Here is a 23,434-nt window from a genome sequence, read left to right as displayed (position 1 = left end):
AAGGACTTAAAACACTAAAGAGCCCAGATGGATTCAATCATCACGAAATGCTTCCAACACTGTCAGATGACAACTGCTCTTGGGGACAGACTCTTTATTGTTTATAATGCTCCTTGGAGTGCAAGAGGCTATAAACATCATGCAAGGGGACAGACAGTTATATAACAAACTAAGGAGAGAGAGAGGGAGGAGAATTACATTATCCTAACATGACACAGATGTCCGCTTTCCCTACTACGGAACTGAGTCACTGGTAGCTCTCTCTTTGGCGTGGCTCGTTGCACAACACTCCCCAGCACGCTAAGCCAACTCCAGCTGCCCGTTCTTCAGCGGGGAGGGTGCACGGTTTGTGGTCCGGTTGAAAGTGTCGACCTCTGGCACAAATTTCTCGGCAGGAACCACGAGTTTTCGCCGGCTATCCATACACTTGTTGTCCAGCACCAGGGAATTGGCTTTGTAGCCAATATCTGTCTGAATGCGGTAAAGTTGTCTGTATAGAGCGTCCAAGGCATCCCTGAGAACAAGCACAAGTGAGAGGATTTGGGTTCAGACACTATTCACATCTCAAGTTGGACAGGAAACACCCAACTTCCCGCTTTCTGGCAGCAGAAATAGCTGTGTAGCATTTGCCTTTGCATAAAGAGCTAATGCACCAGATACTTCTCGGTGCATAGCAGTAGCATTGTTTGGGTCTGTGAATAGCAAGCCTACACGCTGCTCCTAGATTGCAGCACAGAGATGTGCACCCTGGGAGCCCCGTGCCAGCCCAGAACAGCACTTCTCTTTCTTCCTTTACTTTTCACCCACTTTTTTCCCCTTTTAGAACTGCTGATGCAGCCTGGTTGAAGTCTGAGTGCAGGCAGGGGCCGTGGGAACCCCATCCAGCCTCCCACCATGCAGACCTCCAGGCCTTGCCTGCTCCCCTGCTGCCCAGTGCAGCATCCCCCCAAGCCCAAAAACCATCTCCAATCCTGCTCTAAACAGACACAAGCTCCAAAATGCAGCTCCTGCAAGCATGCCAGGCCCAGTACTGCACATAGCCATGTCCCTCACATCAGCAATGCTGGGCCACCATTGCTGCAGAGAGCAGAAGACTTACTGCGCCTCTGCTAGCTTGAGCTTGAGCACACGGATCGTTCCCTCCAGCTGGTGGACCTCATCTGTTAGCCCGTACTGGACCTGCAAGGTGGGGGGGGAGTCAGTCGTGGCAGTTAATGGGACCAATGTGCTCTTTTAGAAAAGCCACAGTTCTCTCGCTCCCCTGCTAGCCCAGCTGTGACATTTATTTGCTTGCTTTGCCGCGTGACTGTAGGAACAGTTGCTCAGTCCCACTGTAGTTTTCTCCAAAGCACACCCACGCTCTTCAGACTCATGCAAGCACCCATCCCGTTCAGCTCCCCAGGCCCTGCTGGCAGGATGCGTGCCAGGTGAGGCTGGTACCTGATCCCGACAGAGCTCCACATTGGGCCGATACATGCGGGTCTCCAAGCGGGTGTGTGCTACTTTCAGATCCTGCATTTTCCTTCGGAGATCTTCCTCCAACCGTCGGATGTCCTCTTCCATCTCAGAGATTTCTTCCAAGGTCTAAGGATAAAGACGTGTATCATGAGGGACAGCCACAGTTCCCTTCCCTTAGGACACAGACTGGAAAATAGCCCCCACGCATCCTGGGCTTTTACTGTGCTGGGAATGGATTTTAAACAAGGGCTGGTTGCCTTCTGAGTTCTGAACCCCTCTGCTCATACATCAGGCTTTTCATGCAGAGCAGACACGGTGCTGAGGTGGTTTATGGCCACAGTGGTTGAGACCAGGGGTGAAATAAAAAGGCCAAAACCTGGCACCGCTGCTGGGAAATGCCAGAGCAGCAACTGTGATGGCAGAGGAAGTTTGGATGTTGCAGAGATCACACATGTGCCACTTAACAGCTCTTGTGGGGAATGATCTTTATATTTAAAACAAAACTGAGACAGATTTATGGGCGGCCTCTCTCTCACAGTTGTATTCCCCTGCAAGTGCAGAACCAGCATGGAAAAGCAGACTTATGCCTTCACAGATTAATGGGATGGATAAAAGCCCAAGGAATGGAACGGTGTGCCGCGGTGTAACAGGGCCTCCCCTGTAGCAAGGAAGCCCCTACCCATCTCTGTCCCCAGCCTGTTGGACCAGGACATGTGAGCACAGCAAGGAAGCGCTCAGACCAAGTAGCATTCCAGGTAACAAACAGCCTTCGGATTCAATTCCCACCCAAAGTTGTGGTTGATAACCAAACAAGTGCCATTTACGTTTCGCTCCTGCCATTTCAGCTCATCATAGGCTCTTTCCATGTCTCTAATCCTCTTGCGCAAGGCAAACTCTGTAGCTACACGCTGAGCCTCCAGCTCGTTGTTGGTCTGAAGAGAGAACAGTCTGCAGTGACACACATCCTGAATGGCTCTCCCTCCCAGCACTTGACACTACGACCATCACATGAGACATGATCTCCTGTGAGGTTGGGACAAGCCTATAAACAAAAACATCGGGGTTCTGGCAGCTGGAAGGCCCCCCTGGCATGCACATGCAGGTCATGCAGCTCCCTGAAGCCAAAACACATGGGAATGATGGACTGGTACAAGTCTTCCAGGTTGCTGAGTCTGTTGCAACCTCTGCAGCACAATCAAATTCCCCTTTTAAAGCTGAAGGGCAACCGCTCTCAGCAGGGTGTGCGGGCTAATGCTCTCTTTTCCAAGACTCCCTTCCCCGGTCACAGCAAACATCAACCCGTTCTCCCACACTGGATACCACAGAACTTCGGCACCACTGATTCCCAACCAAGGGACTAATTTACCTGGGCAATGGCAAGCACGATCACTTCTCGGAGCTTAGTCGAGGCTTTCATTTCCGCCTCAGCATGATCCTTGTTGTACTGGCTATTCTGTTCCCACTCATCAACTGCAGTTGATCTGTGAACAAATCAGTTATGAAAATAAGTTGTGTGTTTGCAAGACAGTTCAAAAGGAACCACCTGCTGCAGGCTGAGAAGGCTTTCTGCAGTGCAAAATGATTCAGGAATTCTGGAGGTCACATCCTGTCTGCTCCCCTCAGTGCACCAGCTGGAGCTTGCTACCCCACGGCTCCTGCACCAAGCCCAACATCTGCTCAAACTGGGGACACATCCAAAGCATGCTATGAAATGCCAAGCAAGAGAAAAATGTGCAACAGCTCCCACATAAGCTGTGCCAAAGGCTGATACCATACTACTCACTGTCATCTGTAGCCAAGTACCAGGGAGGCAGGGCAGCAAGCTTCCCTGTTTTTGCAGTGACAATTTAGATAACACGTTCGCTGTGCTCCCATTTTCCCCTTTACAGAGATGCTGTTTATTTACCTGACTGTGACGGCGTTACGGGCTAGATATGCTCCAACATCCTGAAAGATCTGATAGCACCAGTACACACCACTAGCAATCAGCCCACTACAAGCATGGAGTAAGAAAGGTCTCGTCTCCCAAAAGGCTGTAGCTCCATATTCCAAGAGCCACAACAAATCCCAGCAGCCAACTCCTGTTCTGAGCTCCCTCAGTAACTGCACTCTAGACTCTTTCAAGCACCAATAGGGATTTGGTCCCCCAAGGGCAGGCTCTTTACTTACCCGTTTGGGACACGTGTTGGGTTGACCTTGAAGGAGATATTGGGAGAGTTCACACTGAGGGATAAGCACACGCGATCTATTTCCAATGCTTCCATCTTGCCCCGGTGGTCAAAGCTCAGCTGCTGGCGAGCTTCCTGTAGGAGGCTGCAGGAAGCAAGGCTAGAGTCAGGGGGGAGCATGCGGAGGAGAGAGGCAGCTCCCCACTTCAAAATCACAACCTCCATCATCTTTTTAAAATGAGTGATTTGTCATTTGACTCACCAGAGCTGCTCGAAGGCTTCATTCACTCTCTGCTGCAGTTCTCTCTTGGCCTTGTCTATCACCCTCACCTCCTTGTGCAGCTCATCCTCCACGGGGTCCCTCACCACGTCGATGGCACGACGGCTCTCGCGGAGTGTCAGGCACTCAATGGCAATGTCCAAAGACAAGTTCTTTGCCTGGAGGGCACGTTCTGCTGCTTCCTTCACCTGGAGGGAGAAGCTAGCTGGGTGTGAGGGGGTCTCCTTCAGGGACGGAAGAGGAAGAAAGGAAGGGAAACCCACCACCAATGGCCTTGGTAGGAGGGCCTTTCCACTGCTTGTATCTGCAGTTCTGAAACCTCTTAGCAAATCTGGAATGAAAACTGTGGGAGCTAAACACACCAGTCCTCTACGTCTGCTCTTTACATCAGGAGTCACACCTTGCTGGGGGCTAAGGGCTCCAAAAGGAGCAGCCCGTGGGTTTAGAACTAAAAGAATCAGAGACACATCCCACTGCTACTCTCTATTTAAAATCAAACATTTTCAAACTAAGGTCTTAACATACTGCTTACTATACTTCAGAGCTCTAAAAAAACAACAACACATGAGCATGCAATGCACAGCTCCATAAAATGGCTTAGCTCAGCCAAGAACACACTGGCTTGCTTTCCAGGAAGTCATTCCATCAGGTATCGATCCCAGTGTACCTGTGATAAGCCCCCACCTTGGACACCATATGGGCTTGCCCGCTGCAGAAGACAAGAATCAATTATTTAACATCCCATGTTAAAAGCGTAGGTTGATTTCCAGCCATCTGTCTTCCCAACATACTTTGGCTAAGGCATCGATTTCCTCATCTATGTCTGCAAGGCATTTGTCCAGGGTCTCTTTCCATCTGTTCACACTGCTGATACGTTCAGTCAGGCGAGTTTGGTTGTCATGTTCATCCCATTTTGCCTGGAATTATAGTAGAAATGCCATGAGTTGCTTTCTTTTGTTTGTTTTTTACACTGAAATTGTGAAACTTGCTGAAGCCTTTTCCTGTGTTCAGAATTGATAGACCTCTCGCAGAGGTATAACATCGTCATTTGGTCAAATAGCCACCTACACAAGTGGGGAGCACAGAAAACAACACAAGTTGCAAAGGCTGAGAGAATCACACCCTGGGATCTCATGACAGTACACACATCATTGCGCATATATATTTATTTACTTCCTGTAAATGTATTTAGGAGGTTTCCAGGAGGTAAACCCCTCTACTCTTCCCTAGTCTGTACACCAGGATCTAGACACCCTCCCACACTCCTCAGCCTGCTGTTCTGACAGACCCGGGAGCAGCCAAGCTGCTGAAGGCCCACCTGGTTGTTGGTTTCGTTGCGGAGAGCTCGGGTTTCCTGCCGGACTCGGTGGGAAGCAGAACGCTGGCTTTCAGCATCAGCTGAGATGAGCTTAGTGTTGGTGTGCCAGTCCGGCACAGTGAACCTCTGCCCCGGTTTTACACTCAGCATGGCCATCTCACTGAAACAGGCGACTGAAAGGGAGCAGAAGATTAATATTTATTCACAGAAACACACTGTAAATGGAGATGCACGAAAGCAAAGCCTGCTTCTGAGGAAGGGCGATCGGAGCTGCCCTCCTGGGCCAGGAGGAAAGCCCCTCCACCTGTGCCTCCCTGGGGAGCGGTGCTGCTGGCAGAGACAAGGAGCTGCTCCCGGCACCACCTCTCATTTACTGGGCTCAGACAAAACAGCTGATTACATTAGCAGTTCTGCTTTTGTCACTGTTGTCTAGGCTCTGCCCCTGGCAGCACTCTCAGGGGACTCGGAGGCTTTGCAGGAGCTGTATGGCTCGCAGCCATCTTTGTGATGTGGGGGAACTGGGGATTACTGAGGGGGCTTGGAGCAGCTCCAGGGGAGACCACAGCTCCACCACAGCTCCTGAGGAGACCGCAGCTCCTCAAACTCTCCTCAAACCCCACAACCCAGCGGATCTCTGGGGGCACACGACCAGCCCAGCGCAATACGCGCCTACACCCCCAGCCCCCTGAGGCACAGCGGCAGTGCTGGAGCTCCCCAACCCCACAGAGCCTCCAGGGACACAGGGCTCGGAGACCCTCCGGGACCCCGCGGCTGAGGGGAAGGCACCGGGGCAGAGCCCCCGCAGCCCTCAGGGGGCCCTCAGAGCGGCACCGAGCGGCTCTCCCCGGCCTCGCTCCCTCAGGGCCCGGGATCCTCCCTCGCCCCCTCACCGCCGCCCGAGGGACGCCGCCGCCGCCGCTCCCCGTTACCGGCACGCGCGGCCCCGTTGCTACGTGGCGCCGCCACCCCTGGGCCGATACCTGAGGGAGCGGGGCCCGGAGCAAGGCTTCCATCTTTTTATTGCGGTTACTGCGGGAGTTACGCCTCAACGCGATGCAAAGCAAAATACAGTAATTTATTATTAGTAGTTTTTTTTAAAGGGGAAGCCAAAGGGAGAGGGCTGGCAGTGCGGAGAAGCAAAAACAGGAATTTATTTTTTTAAAAGGTGAAAGCAAAGGGACAGGCCTGGCAACACCGAGAAGCACAGAGCCAGGATTTACAGCAGATTTAGAAGCGCTTCAAGGCTCTCCTAGCTTTTAAGGAAATTAAATGCCATTCAGTCAAATCAAACCCAAGGCTGAAAGTAAAATCACTTTCTGACAAAGGTTTGGGGATCATGCCCTGTGCTCCCCCCGAAGCTACCGCCCAGCTCTGACCCAATTCAGTCCAACACCTCCATCTCTATCCATGCCTGGAATTGCTTTGGGAAGCAACTCAAGCGATGCAAGTATAACAAAATAAAATATCACATACGCATTTCCAAAAAAATTTATTTTTTTTTTCAAATGAATACGGTTGGTTTACAATACACCCAACTTGATGGTATCTAAAGCCAGCAGAGATCTGATGACTGTTGTGTGTACTATACACAGTCGTACAGAGGTTACAGATGCCTACCAGAGGGGAGGGACAGTGAAAGTTGACATTTTACTGTGCTGGAAAGAAAGCAACTCTTGCAACAGGTAGAAAATTTTGGCAAGAACAATTTCTCTGGAAAGGGAGAACGGGCAGAGGACACCCCTTCTGCTTAGCGAGTACACCTCAAAACACACCGACGCATGGTTTCCCTCCCACCCCGCATGGCTGCAGCCCACATCCGCAATACAAATAGGCACACATGGTCAAGATGGTTAAGTAAAAATAAAGGCTTTTACCAGTTTGTTTGCTATCCGTCTACAATCGATTTGTGCAATGTCTCAAGTCACAGCTCTACTTTATTCTTGAAACAATTCCCTTTTGCTTTGACAAGCCCCAGTACCTTCATGGTGGGAACACATTGGGCTTCCTGCTTAAGCAATGGTAACACCATAACGAGAGGGGAGCAGTTACCAGCACAGGAGAAAGAGCAAGACATACACATAGAAGGGAATCTCAATCCACCGGACTGCTTTATTAGAATTTTATTCTGAAAAGGAATCCCAAACAGCACAATTTATTTTTTTCATTTAAACATGTTATTAAATACGCAAAATTTATATGCACAACATTGCTTCCAGAAGTCTCCTACACAAATACAGATTGATCACTAGCAATGTTTATGGCACGCACTATGCCACCTGAGCCAGCATCTCCTGAAGATATTTTAATACCCATACTGGCTCATAACTGAATGCTACCAATTACAGTGAAAGCTTTATAGTAATACCTCTTGATAGACAATGTTCTTATCTATGATCAAATGCCTTTAGGCCATTCAAACAGCCTCGCTCCCCCCACCCCCCAACAAGCAACAATACCATTTATCCAACAAGAGGCTACCTGGGGAAGCTTAACTGCTTACACCACAGGAAGAGACAAGAATACAACAGCCAGGAGGAGATCTATACCCTGTGTGAGCACAAAGTTCGTTGCCTGACCTGCAGAACACAGGGTCTATATACTGGTGTCACTGATCATGGCAGCAGAGGCTGGGCAACAAGCCTGTAAAATCATCTCGGGCTAAGAACTTGTTCTGTCAACTCTATTGCTGTGCTGAGGCTGGCGTTTCACAGTTGTCTGCAAAACAGACAGAAAACGCAACTCTCTAGAAGCAGGTTTATCTACAGAAAAACACCATTAAGTTTTCTCAAGGCTAGATTCAACACTGAAAACTGCAGAATGAGAACATTTTGCTGAAGAATAGAAATCAAGTCCAAAGAAAACTGAAAACTATAGCCACAGGAGGAAAGTGATGTACAAAACCGATTACCCTAAAGAAGCCATTCATGACTGCAGAGCTGCCAGAAGTCAGAAGACAAAACTTCATCTCCAGCAGTCTTCCTCACACTGAGATTTTTCCAGCACTCAATTCTCCTCTCCACTTAAGGAGCATTACTCAAGTTTCTACTTTGCTTGCACACCATCAGGTTCAAAAACTTCAAAAGTTTAAATTTAGTACTGCCCCAGTGGGTATTACTTCGCTCGTATGTCTGAGCAAGCATTAACCTGCAAAACATCAATTTTATATCAAAGAAACTGGTTTTGAATGTATTTAAGAGATTTGCAAGTGTAAGCATTATGAAAAATTATTAGTAAGTATCTTAATATCTAATTTTTGCACATCTGTATTTAAATTGGTTGTGGACCTACGATTTATGGGCTAGCATAGCCCTAAATTCAACATAATCATATTTTTCTGTGTTGCTAGATAGTATTACGGTAGTTATTTTTCAACTACCAGATGTGTATGAAAGACCTATGAGATCCTCAGCAATGGAAAATAAACCTTTAATTTAAATAAACTTGCCATCTGAGTCTATTTGGCAACAAATGGAAACAGAAGATCATCTTAAAAGAAAGCAGCAGGTAAACATTATGAGACCAATCCCAAATGCCTTCCTTGGGCATTGCTGTGATGAGATATAAGCAAAGAGCACAGGCTCATGTCAGAGACAGACAGGTTTCAAACAGAACTGTATTAAGTGAAGAAGCAAACTTGTAAGAAGGTGCACAGATGTGTATCAAGAATTTAGCACTTCCACAACATGATTCATCCTCAGAACACTTATAGCTAGCTCTCGTAAGGCGATGGGAGTCATCTCATCCATTTCTTAGATAGGGCAAAAACCAGAGGCAAAAGCACTTACCTGAAGTCAGAGAGGGAACCCGTTTCAGAGCCAGCATCGATTGCAGAGTTCCTGGCTGGATAACTCACCAGTACCTTAAAGCTGCATAAAATATAACCTATCTAAAAGCTCTTCCATTTTTCTCTCAAAATCCACTTTCACAGCAGCTTTAAGCCTGAACTAGCCCCTAAGGACACAGGTGCCTTCTTTTGTGCAGCACCCAGCATACAAGAGCCTTGCCTTCAGTACCCTGATGTAAAAGGAGAGGCTCTTTTCTCCCTCTCACGCCACTTTGCTAAACCTTTCCATACCCAAGACACCACACAGCTCTGTGCAGAGACATCACTACCCTCAGCTGCTGGCAAGATGGTTCTTCAAGAATTATCATCCGTGATGTTTAATCCTCGCCACCGTGTTCCCACTTCACCAGACTTCTGCACTGCTCCCCTACATTCATCAGACAACATTCCTCAGGTCCTTACAGTCACCAGATGGGGCGGGGGAAAGGAGCAAAGGAGTGTACAGAAAGCTGCAGGAGCACAGCGAAGAGTGAAGACATTTAAGGACAGGTAACATTCAAACAAAGGCAGAATTAATGATTCTCAACAGAGAAACATATCAAAGTTAAAGTTCATTTAAAAAATTGCAAGTCTACCAGGAAGTACGTTTATTTGATGACATTACTCTCCAGAAACCACTAATTTTAAAAGCTCCTCCTCTCTGGGTAGTTCTAATTCAGGGCTCACTTTGATTAATGCAACCCAAAACAAACTCCATTCTGACCAAGGACTTCACGTTTAAGACCGGTTCAAGAAAAATATTAACCACGTTATCAATGCGAATGCAAGTTTTTCTAGCTTCTGTCCTTGATCAGAAAAAGGCACATGCTTGCTCTCAATGAGTTCAAGTCTGACACAAACAGTCCGGGACACCGAAGTTACCATTTCAGGCTCCCATCAGCTTCCCTGAAGGGCTCGGGCTGACCATAGCTCAATTAACACCCACCCAACCTCTACCAAAGCCTTTATCCCTACAGGCAGTTGCTTTCATCGCCACCATGCCTCTCATCCAGGCAGAGCTGATCGCCTTGCACGCAGCTACAACGTCCTCAACATCGCTAATTCTACACAGACAGCAGTGATCCTGTGCGAGGGAAGCGGGGAGGTAGGTTAAGAGCTGAGGAAAAGCAGAGCAACTGCAGTGCTACAGCAACATTCACTCCACAACTGCCTGCTGCTTTTCTCGGTAGCCAGGCACACGTCAGCGTCAACTGCCTGAAGATAATAACCAGAAATCTATCAGAGTATCTGCGTTTAATGGAGGGGTTAGATATTGCTCGCAAAACCCCTTGGCTCCGTTGTTTCAAGTAGCACCGATCTACTGGATTTTTTATCTGTTTTGAACCAAGTAAGGTAGCTTCAAGATTTAGATCCAGAGCACAGATAATCTGATTTAACTACGCAGCTGTTACAGGCACTGCCACCGGCTTCTCAGTGCGTTCCTTTTTGGAGGTGAACAGGCACTCTTGCTTAAAAAATGCAGGAAAAAAGCTTCCCTCCTCTTGTATTAGTTTTTTTGAAGTAGTCACTTGTGGGGACTTGAGTAAACTGCGGATACAAAGATACAGGTTCACAAGGCTCTAGCAGCATAAGATTTTTTCAGTATATTTTTCAGCTCTTTGGGGAGGAAGATAAGTTTCCCCCTTGCATTTTCAGAGCTTTCAGCTATTGGTTTGATAGCATAGTCACCACTACCATTTCTTCTCCTCTTCATAAAACACACAGCTGAGTCAGTTCAATTTTAGGATTAATCCCAGCACAGCACAATTTACTATGAGTAGTATCAATTACAGAAAATCTCAAACTTTGCCGGGAAAAACGATGATTTTTCTTTCTTCACTTGAAATATTATACTCACGTGTCTACATCTTCAGCAATTTATTAGCTTGTATTTAAATTGGATACGTTAAAGCATCATGCACCCTCCAATGAATGCAAAAGAAATACACAGACCATTTCTATTGTAATTAAACCCATATGTGCTACAGTTCATCAGCAAGGCAAGACTTCTTGGAAGAGATCTGTGCCTGACAGAAACCAGCATCGTCAGATGCAAGTCTATCCATTTCATTTCTTTTGATCACATTTGCAATGTATAGAAAGAAAAGGCAGGAATTTATAAATCTCAACAGCTTCAGTAAATCTAAATACAGATAGAAAAGAAACTGGTTCATAGGCAAGGGAAGAGATGGAGAGTATTGCTGCAAACAAGCTGATGGTACAAGATTTTTTGGCCCTTTTTAGTCTAAAAGATAAAAACAGCTACTACTAAAAAAGATAGAAGACGATTTTGGCTCAGAATTTAGACTAAAAAATGCTTTCTAAATCCTAGCCTAATAACATTAAGAAATTGGGAACATAAAATTTAAAATCATTGCAAGCTTAAATACCAAGAAAGTAGCATTGGGCACTGTACTAAAACAAGAAAATTGTTCAGCTACGAGAAACATCAGTTCCTTTCTCTAACTTCAATCAGAAGAAATCTACACAGCTAAAAGTTAGGTATTTGTTTCGTGGCCTCTGTGGGTAGCATAAGCAGCAGTGTTATTTTGCCAGCTAATCTGACAGAGTCCCTTCAAACGCAGGGGTGTCAGCAACTCCAGACAAGGGTCACTGTCCCCACTCTCGAATTGTACACCCAAACTATTTCATTGATTGCGTCCTAGTTGACAGATGTTAAAAAGCTCTGCTTGTTCCTAGGAAAAGCCTGGACACAAACATACTCCTGCAACGATACCACTTGCAATTAAAGTGGAAATTTTATGCTTAAGCTCCTGATACTCAGAAATATCCTGACATCAAATTATTCTACATCTTAAATGCCCAATACTGTATGAACAGTAATAAAAATGAACACAAACTCATTTTAGCTTTCAATTCAAAAAACAAGGTACCAATTAAATGAGGCTGTCTATCAAGTTGTTTTATTCAGTATCTTCTCAAACATGACTTAAGAGTTAAGCTGACTTCAGAGAAGAAAAAAACATTCAGAAACTTCTCCCACCTAAAAGTGTTAAAGGCAACATACAGACCAGACATACAGACCTATGAGCTGCACACAGATTACCAATAAATATACAGAAACACCACAATAAAGGACAAGGTTCATCATAAAAGAAAAAGTCTGAAAACTGCTACTAAGACCATTACAAAAATGAAAGTTGTGTGTATTTTTTGCAGGCATGTGCAAGCACATTACAGTGTAATCAAAGCAGAACTTTGCTATTATTATTACTTTATGCAGCATTACAAGGTTACTGAGGTGCAGTGTTTAATAGTCTAGTCTACAGCTTTTCCTGACTGGAGGAATGCTCACCAAACTCACTATGGACCCACAGCATCTTCAACCGTCTGACCAGGGCAGCACCACCCACCCCACCAGGCTGTTACACCAAAACTCACAGTTAGGAATTAGAAGTCCCAATAATATATGCAAATCACTCCTTTACAAACACAAGCTGCGTGACGTCTGCTCACAGTAGGACTGACCATCTCGTAAGTCTTTAGATAGCTTTCAGCTTGCCTGCTTCATCTTTGGGTGCTTGCTACATCTAGGAGACAACGTCCTTCACAAGGTACGGATGCCATTTCACGCCCAAAGCGTCCCCATGCTGCTGCTTCTCCTACAGCCTCCCCCCAGCCACGTGCCCCCTCAATGTGAAGGGGCAAATTGCATTGACTAAGTATCAAAACTGATTCTAGCCTACCAGCTGAATTTGGTGATCGCTCCTCAATGCCTTTCCCTCCAAATGAAAACACCTTCCAGGTTATTCTTGGTCCTGACTCAGAGAAACTGATGCTTGAAAGTACCTGAAAGATACCGTCAAACACTTGGCATTTTCAATTATTTATCTTAAATTTTCAGCCACGTACAACTGGAAAATAAAAATCTACAGCACCATCTTCTAAAAAGGCACTTTCTGAGGACTGTCTTGCTTAAAAAAAATAAAAATCACTCCAAGTTTTAAACAGTGGAACCATTTTGTTTTAAAAGGACCCTTTGTTAACTACCCGTGTTAGCTGAGGGGCTCCTCAGACAAAATTTGAAAAGACCAGGGCATGTGGGATGCAAAGCGGATGGAGTCTCTCCATCACCATCCTCGTTCCTCTATAAGTGAGGCTTCAACATTCTCCCTCGCAAGCCTCCCTCCTGCAATTCCTTCCCTTCCATATGCACCTTCGCCTACTCAGGGACAAATATTTTTGTTTTAGTGTTATAGAGATTGGGATTCTTGAGATTCTGCTAGGGAGGTAAAATTCAGGATCCTACACGCATCTCTTTCGTAACTGAAAAAATACAAAATCATCTACTAGCAGAAAGCATCAATTAGCTCAAGCTCTAACCACTATTTTTTTCAGGCTTACAAAAAATGAGCGAATTGGCTAAGGGAAGTTTTATTTCAACACGTGCTGAAACAAAAATGTTATCCTAATACCCAACATTGACCTAAAGTACCACCTTTTGGTAGAAAAGAAAGACAGGGGTCTTTCCCTTTGACATCCCTACGGATTTTTTCACTGGATCCAATCAATCTGCCAGTAGCAGCCAAAGAATTCCAGAGCACTGGAAGGGACAGAGAATCTGCCTGGCGCGAGCAGAGACCAACACGGCCATTTAGAAATAATGATCTCTGAAAACCGAATTGATAGTTTCAAGGTACATAATCTGAGCTTTTGATTCCTTGGTTACAAAAGTGCTTTGAGTAAAGTTCTAAACCCTCAGTTCACAAAACTGAGAAAATATCAAAAAAGGACAAGATATGAAGGAAGTGTAAAAAAAAAAAAGGCCTCAAGCTTTTTGAACTGTAGTCAGAGCTTGGAATTTCACCAGAGTGAACTTCAGGACTAGTAGAAAACGAGTATTCAGAGCTGGAATTTGTACAGAAGATGACTATCTGGTATCTTACATTAACCATTTTATAGGACAAAAATTTGTACATGAGCCTAATCTAGCTTAGGACCAATCGCATCTTGAAATAATTTGACTGACAGCTTTCAGAAATCCACTTTACTCCTGAAAAATCATTTCTACGGCCAAACTTCCAAAAGGATGCCAGAATGAGCTCTGCAGAAACAACTTTTGAACGTGTTCAACCAAATGACACATTTAACAGTAATACACCGATCCTGAGTAGAATGGCCACAGCTGAAGTGCCCTACAAAAACAAACAAAAAGCCACTTACAGTGGAGTCAGTCATTCTGTTAGCAGATGTTGCAAGTTTAATGCCTCGACTACAAAACGCTCTACTCCCTTCCAACTTTGGATCTACTAGTCACTAGAGATCACAGGTTTCGGCAAGGCTCCGTCCCGGGGGAGTGGGTCCCGCTTTGGCACGGTACCAGCGCTGCAGCTCCCGCTCTGCGTGGCCGATGCCCTACCAGCGTGCTCCCTGCCACGGAAGCAACGAGTGGCACTTGTAAGTACAAGCGAGGTCTCGGTCTGGTAAACTGGTACGGTGTCTTAGGAGATAGGAACCTTTTTTTTTTTTTTTTTCTAGATAGGCATATAAACGAGGCCAGCACGTCTGCAAAGTAGAACTGTCAGCCTTTGCCCGCGTCCCTTTTTGGGCTGTACAGGGACAGCTCCCAGAAAGAGAGGGGGATCTGGTACGCCACTCAAGGTGTCCCCAAACAGCACATAAAATTTGAGATTTTTTTTTTCTTTTTCAAAAGGAGAGCAGGTACAAAAATAAAAGAAATCCATATACTCTGAAAATATACCGGAAACTGCCACCACAGATGAGGTACCATTTATCCCAACCCCCCACCCCCAAACTGCAAACATCAAAATATATATGTTTTTAAACAAAGGAAGAATATCTGGCTATTTAATCTCAGTTAAAATGACAGCACCCTTTGTTACACTTGATATTTCACACCATTAATTCTCTTTTGAAAAAAAAAAAACCAAGATATCTATCTAACCTTGATTCCTTGCTTATCTCCTCATTCCTTAGTGCAGTAATTGTCCATCTCCATTTAAATAAATATAGCAGCTACAGCATCATAAATGTGTGGCCCTCACAACGCCAGTAAGTTGATATCATAATACAAATAAGTATCGGCACTTTACGTAGATATTTGCAAAACCAAGAATAGAGATTAAAAATTCCAAATACTCTTCACATGAAAACCAGGTAAAATTGCTTGTCAAGCTAGCGTTTAAGTCACTTTCCCAATGAAGTTGCTTTAATTTATTTTTTTGGTGAAAGTAGAAAGCAAAAAAAGCTTCTCAGATCATAGTCACTGAGTGTGGGCAGGATGAGAAGTGTACAGTGTCTCTGAAAGGAACATTAAAAGACTGTTTAAAAAGGAATTTTCTTCATCTAAACGCCAGAAATCCACAAGAAATCTTTGTAAAATAGCTTTTTAAAAAAAACTCTTTTTTTAAAACGTTGATTTTCTGTAAAAACCCTAACCTGAACCTTTTATAAACAGAACTACTAGCTAGAATGCTTCTGAGAGAAAACCATCAGGTCACTGACTAAGAAAAACATTTCAGAGATCTATTCGGAAACCATCTTGCTCAGATTATTCAGTTACACCAACCTCCCTGCAGCAGTTTTACTTGAAGGCGCTGAAAGTAAGTGCATTAAGAAGTCAAGGAGCACGGCTGGGACAACCCTGGACCTGCAGATCCAGCCAAGGCGTGCAGCCCCCAGGAGACTCGGGATTTGCCAAATCTCCCCTGCTCACCCCAAACCTGTTCTGAGGAGCCCCAAAAGCCACCGTCGAACTGCCCACCGTCGTGACTATTTCCAGTGCAATTGTAACTTTGCGAAGTTAGGCTGAAAACATTATCTTCCTGGATACTGGGAGATAAAATACGTATATACACTGTTTAGTAAAGCTCTTTGAGACAGTGTTGTGAACAGCACTACGTACATTTCCATACAATATACAGATGCACAAAATACAGTACTTTGTTTTCTGGCAGAAAAGGTGGGGGAGATTCATGCCTGTTGAAGCAAAATGGGCTCAGATTTTAGGCTCAAAATACAGTATATTGGCAAACAATGGATTTCAGGAGATAAATGACAGGAGATAAGCTACTTATACCAACCCACTGGTTTTCATGTGGAGAGCAGGTGGAGATCAGAAGGGCTGGGATAACAGCAATGCCCATATAAACGATCTGCAGAATATATATACTATGAACCAGTGCAAATAAAAACAGTCAAAAATGCAGTTCACGAGTTTACAAAGTGCAAAACTCCCCAGTCCCCTCACTGAATAAATGCTCATCTCTGACATCTTAAATATTGTTTTACCTTTAAAGTGGAATGAAAGAGTCCCATTAGTTTGTTTCACATTTCAGTGATTTGAAGTTAGAACTATCCCAGCCCTCTTACTTTATTTGCAAAGTGAAATGAAGTTACCAATAACTTAATTTTAAAAGGAAAGTCATTATCAAAGAGGAAAAAAGCCTAAAAACTTTTAATAATTCCAGACATTTTATTGATGTCAAATAGATTTAATTAAGCATGTAAAAACTTAGATCTTAATAAAAAACCCTTTTCATTTACTTCAAATATCCTCCACATTTCGAAGCCAAAAATATGGCCAATTCCTTTGTTAAATCAAAATACTGCAGTGACAAGTAAAGCTTGCAGAGTTCTAGAAGCATTTTTGCTTTTTTTTTTTTTTTGATTTAAAAAAGGAAAATGCAAGATTCCTTCTGACTATAAAACTTTCCTTTCAAAATTAAGGCTTTTACTTTGTCCTTTTAAAATCATGGAGGTGTCCATTATCCCACAGTTAGTGGTACAAACACTGCTTTAGTACAGCTCAATGGACACAGATTTCCTTTAGAACGCTTATTGCACTAAAAGATAGCAAAAACAAGTTGTCAGTTTTTTTAAAAAATAAACATGGTTACATTTCTAAAAAATAAAAGTTGATGTTGACCATATGTTCTGTAATAATTAAATTAAAGCATTATTATTACTCTAATAAATATAAAAGAAACAAAAGGAAGCTAAACTTCAAAAACATACATATGAAATCACATTAAGGTGTGAGAGGCAGCAAGTAAACTAGCATTTTTCTTTTTCCAAAAAGACCTTAGCTCTAAAGTTTCAGTTCTGGTGTTTGCTATATGTAATCCCATAAAACTTGGGACATCTGATCTCACGTGAAGCTTCAAGATATTTGACTTGCCAGATAGAAAATAATTGAAACTTTTGGACTAGGTAAAACAGCAGCTTTAGTAAATTCACCAGGGAGCAAGAAGAGTTTGGATCACTACTGCCTGCACATAATACCACTAGCTTTGTTTGGTTTTTAAAAGGGAACTATTGGAGCCGAGGACTCCAAAGCTGTGAAGAGACAAAGGCAGCAGTTGGCTAAACTATGTTCAAATTATTGGATTAGTGTGCAAAACATCTTCCCTCCCTTCAATTTTTTCTAGTTAGTGCTGTACATTCAAATGTACTCAGATATGTTCACATTCGAACGCTGATGGCAATATTGAGAGAAAGATTCCTCAATGCAGTGGGGTAAAAAAAAATATTTTTTTTTGCACACTTTCCTCTCCCAAACAATCATTGTGATTGTTCTTGTAAAGGTTGTTTGCTTTTTTTTTTTAATTACACCATCCTTTTTTTTTTTTTTTTGCAAAGATAGTTGTGCTGCCGAGCAACTTGAGGTAAAGGCATAAGAGGGTTAAACTACGAGAAATAAAAAAATGATGGCGGTGCTTCCTACAGGAGACCGCGCCAAAAAAGCAGTTGGCTGGTTTCATATTGCATAATAGTGCTGTGTTCCTCGATGAAGTAAACAATCTTCCTTGTGTCAATTTAAGGGTTAGCCTCTCGCCCCTGCACAGTGTCAACTTCAGCATGATCGGAGGCACACCCCATAAACCAACCCCACTGGAAACATACATTGTATGTGGCTTAATTTTTCAGTTCTTCCTTCTCAGTGAGTATGCTCCCATTTTATTGACTTAAGCGAAGTACATCGTGCGTAAGGTGTCTTGGTGAATTTGTACAGCCTTCGCGAGGGCCTGTGGATCTCTCCCATTGCTTTGTCCTGAAACATGGCTTCCTTCAGCACTGCAAGAAAATGAGAAAAATGAAGACAAGCAGGGCTATAAATCATATTAATTCCAATTAAAAGCTGCCTTTGCATCTCTTCAGCATTCTGGAGGGTAACATGGCAATATTAATAGAAACAAATAGAAAAAAATACTTGTCAAAAGCCTCGAGGTTGCTGAGCAAACAGACAAATCCCTTTACCTTGTTTAATTTATTCATCTAAAAGTACCTCATTGAAAATATATTGATGATTTTAAGTTTATAAAATACTCGTGACATACAAAGCAGAGTTAGGTGCAAGAAACTTAACATTTGCTTCATTCTTGAATACTCTAACTCTAAAGCAAAAAAAAATAAATGCGTGGCTTGATTCCTTAAGACCACGTCAAAGTAATAACTATTTTATGACACTATACTTCTTTTAATCTGAGTGTTACTCAGTAGAATCCACCAACCCACTCTTGTCTGATACTCAGCACTAGCTGTCAGGAATGAGTACCTTAAGTCTAGTCACAGAGTTAACACAAATTAACTGCAAAATGAGAGGTAATTACCTATAGTCAGTTGGCTTTATGCCTGACAACGGAGCAGAGACTAACACGGACAAAAACTAAAAGCACGTGTATTTTTCTTTACCTGTCATGTTCTTTGTCCACAAGATGGTATCGTGCTCTGAATGCTACCAGGTGAGCATAATACGCTGGTGCAGGTATAGAAACTGATCGTGTACAGCGCACATACGTGTGGCAGAGCTGGTAAGTCAGCAGCTGAAGTTCATCTGCAGTAAAACAGTTATCATCCCACAAAACATGATAGTGTGAGGGACGGCTGGTACCCTAAGAAGAAGGGAACATCAGTTCACTTAGCTGTTTTTTTTTTTTTCCCCATGCAATCAAGTCAGATTTTTAAGCTCAGAAAGGGCCAGACTGTCTAGTCTGAATTCCTCGGTAACAGCAGCCAAGGAAATTTCAGGCTTATGTCAGCCCTAATGTATGTAGAGATTAATAAATGTCTACTGTTCATATTACGTTACTTCAATTACCATTGCTTGTGCAAAAAAAAGCCCACATACCTTTTAGGTAACCCTTAACAATTGAGGCCTGCCTCCAACATGACTAAACTGATTATGCCACCTCTTAACCACCCTCAATTAAAACTGTTTCTCACCGAGACATTTCACAGAAATAACTGTTGCATTTAACTCTTTCCAGTTCCTTAGTACCCCCCTAACTTCTAGTATAAAGACTAGAAATGGTTCCACTATTTCAGAAGTTACCTAAGGAGTTCTATATAAAATGTACACTTCCTTGCTTTACACAATGTCATCTTGCCCACAGGTTTAAGAGTTACAATTGCTCTTTGGCATTATGCTGAAACAGATACTTGTACATCAACCAGATGCACGCTGACTTTCACCGTTACTACCTTAACAATTCCTTCCAGACCATAACAAGCACTGAATGCTGAGCACAGTTCTTAGGAGCTCTTGGAAGTTCTCCATTAAAGGACTGACATACAATTACTTTGGAAGACATTGCTTTGGAATAAATGAACACCTCTTCCCTCCTGCTTCTCCCTCAAAGGATGTGATGCACTAGAGCTAAACCTTACGGTGTAACCAGGTTATGTCAATAGCTGTATTTTAGCCAGTCTAGAAGTCTTTTTTTCCCCTAAGTATATGTAAGATCTCAGTTTAGTAGAGATATACTTGTGGCTTGCTATAACAATAAGCTGCACCTACATCTGACGCTTCTGCTGCAACTTATATCGATACTTTTTTTTCCTTCCAAAGGGGCCAAAAACTAGCTTGGCCAGACCTAGCATAAAGGTACACGCGTAAGGAGAAAAGCAGTAGATGTTCTGACCTCTGAATAAAAACACCGCAATGATTCAAAACAGGAAAAGAAAACATACCTACTTAGCTTAAACAGAGCTTACAACAACATGGTCACAGAACCACATGATAAAAAAGTGAAGAATGATAAAAAAAAAGAGTGATCTTTTTCCATTTTTAACCAATACCCTGACAGAGTTTTTGTCATTAAGTTGATTCTCCCTCGTATTGTTGGCAATACCACCACACTGTTGGATTTTATTTCCAGTCTGTAACTCACTTGTCTGCATTTAGTCAGCAAATGATCAAACACTGCCTTACACTACACAAAGTTTAAGTTTTGAACGTAGCAGAGACCACCTCTTAAAGCAAATAATTAATACTATTAGTCCAGCAATAACGTGATGTCTCAGATAGAACTGAGCTAAATGACATTTCCCTACTAAGGAACTGTTTGTAAGTACATTTGTCACAAAAGGGAGAAAATGAGAGCGTTCTGAATTCACACTTACTTACAAGACAATCATACCTGTATTCCAGCGTGGCTGCAGAGGTAAAAATCAAACTCATATGGATGTGTAATGTCTGTATCTACAGTTGTTCCAGCTGGAATATTGCCACTTCGTCCAACCTAAATAAAAGATTTGTTAAAAACAGTGCAGTTAACAACTGTTTATACACCTCAACTCTAATTAAAAATACAAGTTTGCATTTAAGACATGCAGCATTTCAGCGAAAGACTGTCTCAGCACTGTCTGGAATGTGTCAATACGGTAACCTAGAACGTGTGACATGGACACTGTATCGCTGTTTACCATCTCAACACAGAATAACTCATCCAGAACTTCAGAACCTTCAATGCCAGAAACCTAGAAAAAGCTGTGTGTACATTTACATTTAGAATTGTGAGCTTAAGTTCAGATTGACTCAATCAGAACACAAATGTTAAGGATTCCATCATTTTGCATTTTCTACAGCAGTCTTTAATTGAAGACTTGGCTTTAGCTAGTTACAGTTCACTGTTAAAAATTAGTAGCAAAGTGCACTGTGACAAAGTCTTTTTTGTTTTTTTTTTTTTTTTAAAAGGTCAGTGATTTTCCAGTTTGGTGTCGCATTTTGTGCCTATCAATGCAACATCTTCCCTGAACGCAAACACAATCAGATTGACAGAGAAGCCCATGCTGATATTTTCTATAGCAGTATATGTGCTTGACATCAAGCTTGTACTGAGACAGGACAACGATTACCCTTTCTGTTCTGTCAGCACAGAACAATCGTGTATGATGTCGTTTCTGCACCACAATATAGGTTATTCCAGGCTGGTAATCTTTCTCCAAACTGATGCAGGCTTCTCTAATGGCTAGCAGTTCGTAATACAAAACCTACAAGATCATGAACAGAATAGTTTAGTTTTTTGTCACGTTGTATTCTACACAAAATGCTTAATAAATAGTTTGTAATTAACACTAGGTTCAACTTTGCCACACAGTTATTAATCTTAGGGAGTATTAAGAAATATATTGTTTCCGAAGATCCAAGAGTTTTTCTTCCCAGACAGGAAAGAAGGTGCAACTTTTCTAACTGAACATACTTAAGAAAATTTCTCCTAAGAAGGCTCAATTATTTTGTGATACCTTGGTACAAATATAAGCAGTACAGCTCATTCGAACAGGAGGCCAGGGATTACATAAGTGTTTCAAAAACCCAACAGATGAACCAACCTGTCGAAACTGTCCCTTCAGAGACCCCGTCTCTGTAGAAGATGATACGCGTGGGCTTGAACCGTGTTGACTTGTAGAACTGGATGAGAAGCTCTCTAACCATGGAGGCCAGATCTTGGATGATTTCCTGCCGGGGTCGCTGAACTCGCACCGTGGCACAGTACCGGCTTGGATGAGCATCCATACTACCTACAACCTTCAGAGGAACATTACATGACTAAAAGCTACAAGATCAAATCTATAAAAAAAATGAAATAGCAAAAAAGCCAAGAAAAGAATTTTCAAGTAAAAGATGCTTGCTTTAAAAATAATTACAATAACATTTTAACTGGAACTTGTGGTATGTACAGGTTTAATACCTTTTGAAAAGAGGTATGTAACTTGCCCTCCAGGCTCCCTGAAACATCTGCAGAAATTATCTGCCTTGGAGTCTTCCCCTCTATTGACAGTACACTAACACATTCTTATAATCAAGAAACTGACTTTTTTTCCTTTGACGTTTTCTCACCTTTTACATGGAGAAGCATTTCAGTTTGCCTTAGTTACTTAAGGCAAAGAGGCAGTTTCCATAACTGCAATCAATGACAAGTAAAATACCAAGGAGACAAATTAGCAATGGACTGACCACATAGCAAGCATCCAACCACTACTCTGGCGGTCTCCTGGGCAATACCAACACAAAAAGTTAAAACACATCAAGAATAATCATGCCAAACTAGGCCCTAATTTAGCCTTCCTCTTTCGGAAATACAACGCTGTTATTAACAAACATCTCAAAGCTGCATTATTTCCTTTACAATATTTCTGCAAGAATATTCTATTTAATATGACTGCCATTTTACCCTGATTTAAAAATAAAATGCTAAGAAAAGTATCAAGCAGTGTTTTCCTTTTAAAGAAAATGATTTCTAATAATATTGGAAATGTGTACCAAAGAACTGGCATAAGCCCTGAAAGATATTTGACAGTCATAGGTGCATTTACTGTTCTAACATTTACCCAAGACGAAATAACAATGCTGATTTAATAAAACTTACAGCAGCTATGGAAGGCTTCTTCCCATCTCCAGCAGGAGGGTGAGTGACATCGGCTCCCAGAAAGATCACTGGCTGCTGGAACACAGAAGGTCTTCAAAAGAAAAAAAAAGTGCTAAGTCACACTTGCAGATGAACAGCTGGTGCAAGGTTATTGCTCAATATGGGGCTTTGTTTCTATCTCAGCTAAGCTGCACAGAGAGACTTCCTTATCAGGTACTCTGTCCAGACCTAAACAATGAAGTCTTTGTGCACGAGACGTAAACTTCTACAACACTGTAACGGTCATTCCAAATCACACTGCCATGTAACTGCAGCATGATTCCGGTGGAGAAAAGCCAAAGAGCTACACCTTTACAGACAGTATCTTACAGAAATTATTATTCTACCAGTTGATTACACTAGTGCTGTGAGGCCAGCTAAACACTGCTTCTGTGCTGTATCAGCCATGCAACAGATGGCCGGGTGCAGCAGCACACACTTTATTCTGGCTTACAGGATATAAGGCAGCAGGATCATCTCCCAGTGCCTTCAAAATATGTTCCATGTGCCATTGCTTCATGCTTAGACTGATTCCAAGGTCTCAGAAAGTCTCGGGAAAGAATTCCTAAAACTTGCACTCCATAAGTTTTTCTGGCTTGCATTATGCACATTTCCACTCTTGAAGAATAGATATGCTCTTGCAATGGTTAGAGACCATCAGAATTTCTTGTCTTCAGGACTAACAGCCTTATGCTTCTTCAGAATGAAGCATGGAAG

At 42.9% G+C, this 23,434-nt stretch overlaps 2 protein-coding genes across 6 annotated transcripts in view; both read right to left on the bottom strand.

The window, feature by feature from the left end:
- Positions 1-74: 74 nt before the first annotated feature.
- On the bottom strand, positions 75-6,301 carry TEKT2 (tektin 2). Of its 5 annotated transcripts, none has more exons than XM_040535022.1 (10): positions 6,205-6,299; positions 5,225-5,397; positions 4,698-4,823; positions 3,889-4,094; positions 3,628-3,771; positions 2,825-2,939; positions 2,283-2,390; positions 1,441-1,584; positions 1,100-1,179; positions 75-514 (listed from the first exon to the last, which is right to left on the bottom strand). In XM_040535022.1, exons 2-10 carry the CDS (start codon positions 5,378-5,380, stop codon positions 301-303), a joined length of 1,293 nt encoding a protein of 430 aa, XP_040390956.1. In that variant the 5' UTR covers positions 5,381-5,397; positions 6,205-6,299; the 3' UTR covers positions 75-300. The 5 variants fall into 5 exon arrangements, with proteins under 5 accessions (XP_040390956.1, XP_040390957.1, XP_040390959.1 ...); XM_040535023.1 differs by lacking the exon at positions 6,205-6,299 and adding an exon at positions 6,115-6,147; XM_040535025.1 differs by lacking the exon at positions 6,205-6,299 and adding an exon at positions 6,074-6,105.
- Positions 6,302-6,698: 397 nt separating this feature from the next.
- The window catches only part of LOC121058891 (protein argonaute-3-like), a 39,662-nt gene continuing 22,926 nt past the window's right edge, over positions 6,699-23,434 (bottom strand). The window contains 7 exon segments of the mRNA XM_040535018.1: positions 6,699-18,104; positions 18,723-18,922; positions 20,450-20,551; positions 21,168-21,302; positions 21,642-21,656; positions 21,658-21,837; positions 22,679-22,769. Coding sequence (XP_040390952.1) covers positions 17,996-18,104; positions 18,723-18,922; positions 20,450-20,551; positions 21,168-21,302; positions 21,642-21,656; positions 21,658-21,837; positions 22,679-22,769 — 832 coding nt within the window. The 3' untranslated portion in view covers positions 6,699-17,995.

Source organism: Cygnus olor, chromosome 23 (assembly GCF_009769625.2).
Source record: "Cygnus olor isolate bCygOlo1 chromosome 23, bCygOlo1.pri.v2, whole genome shotgun sequence".
NCBI classification, from domain to species: domain Eukaryota; kingdom Metazoa; phylum Chordata; class Aves; order Anseriformes; family Anatidae; genus Cygnus; species Cygnus olor.
This window is presented reverse-complemented; position numbering and strand designations above follow the sequence as displayed.

Excerpts from the sequence above, each read along its gene's own strand:
- TEKT2 (XM_040535022.1), bottom strand. The coding sequence starts at position 5,380 with ATGGCCATGCTGAGTGTAAAACCGGGGCAGAGGTTCACTGTGCCGGAC. Across the intron at positions 2,391-2,824 it reads TCGTGCTTGCCATTGCCCAG|ACCAACAACGAGCTGGAGGC; the intron begins GTAAATTAGTCC and ends TTCTCTCTTCAG. Across the intron at positions 515-1,099 it reads CTCAAGCTAGCAGAGGCGCA|GGATGCCTTGGACGCTCTAT; the intron begins GTAAGTCTTCTG and ends GCTTGTTCTCAG.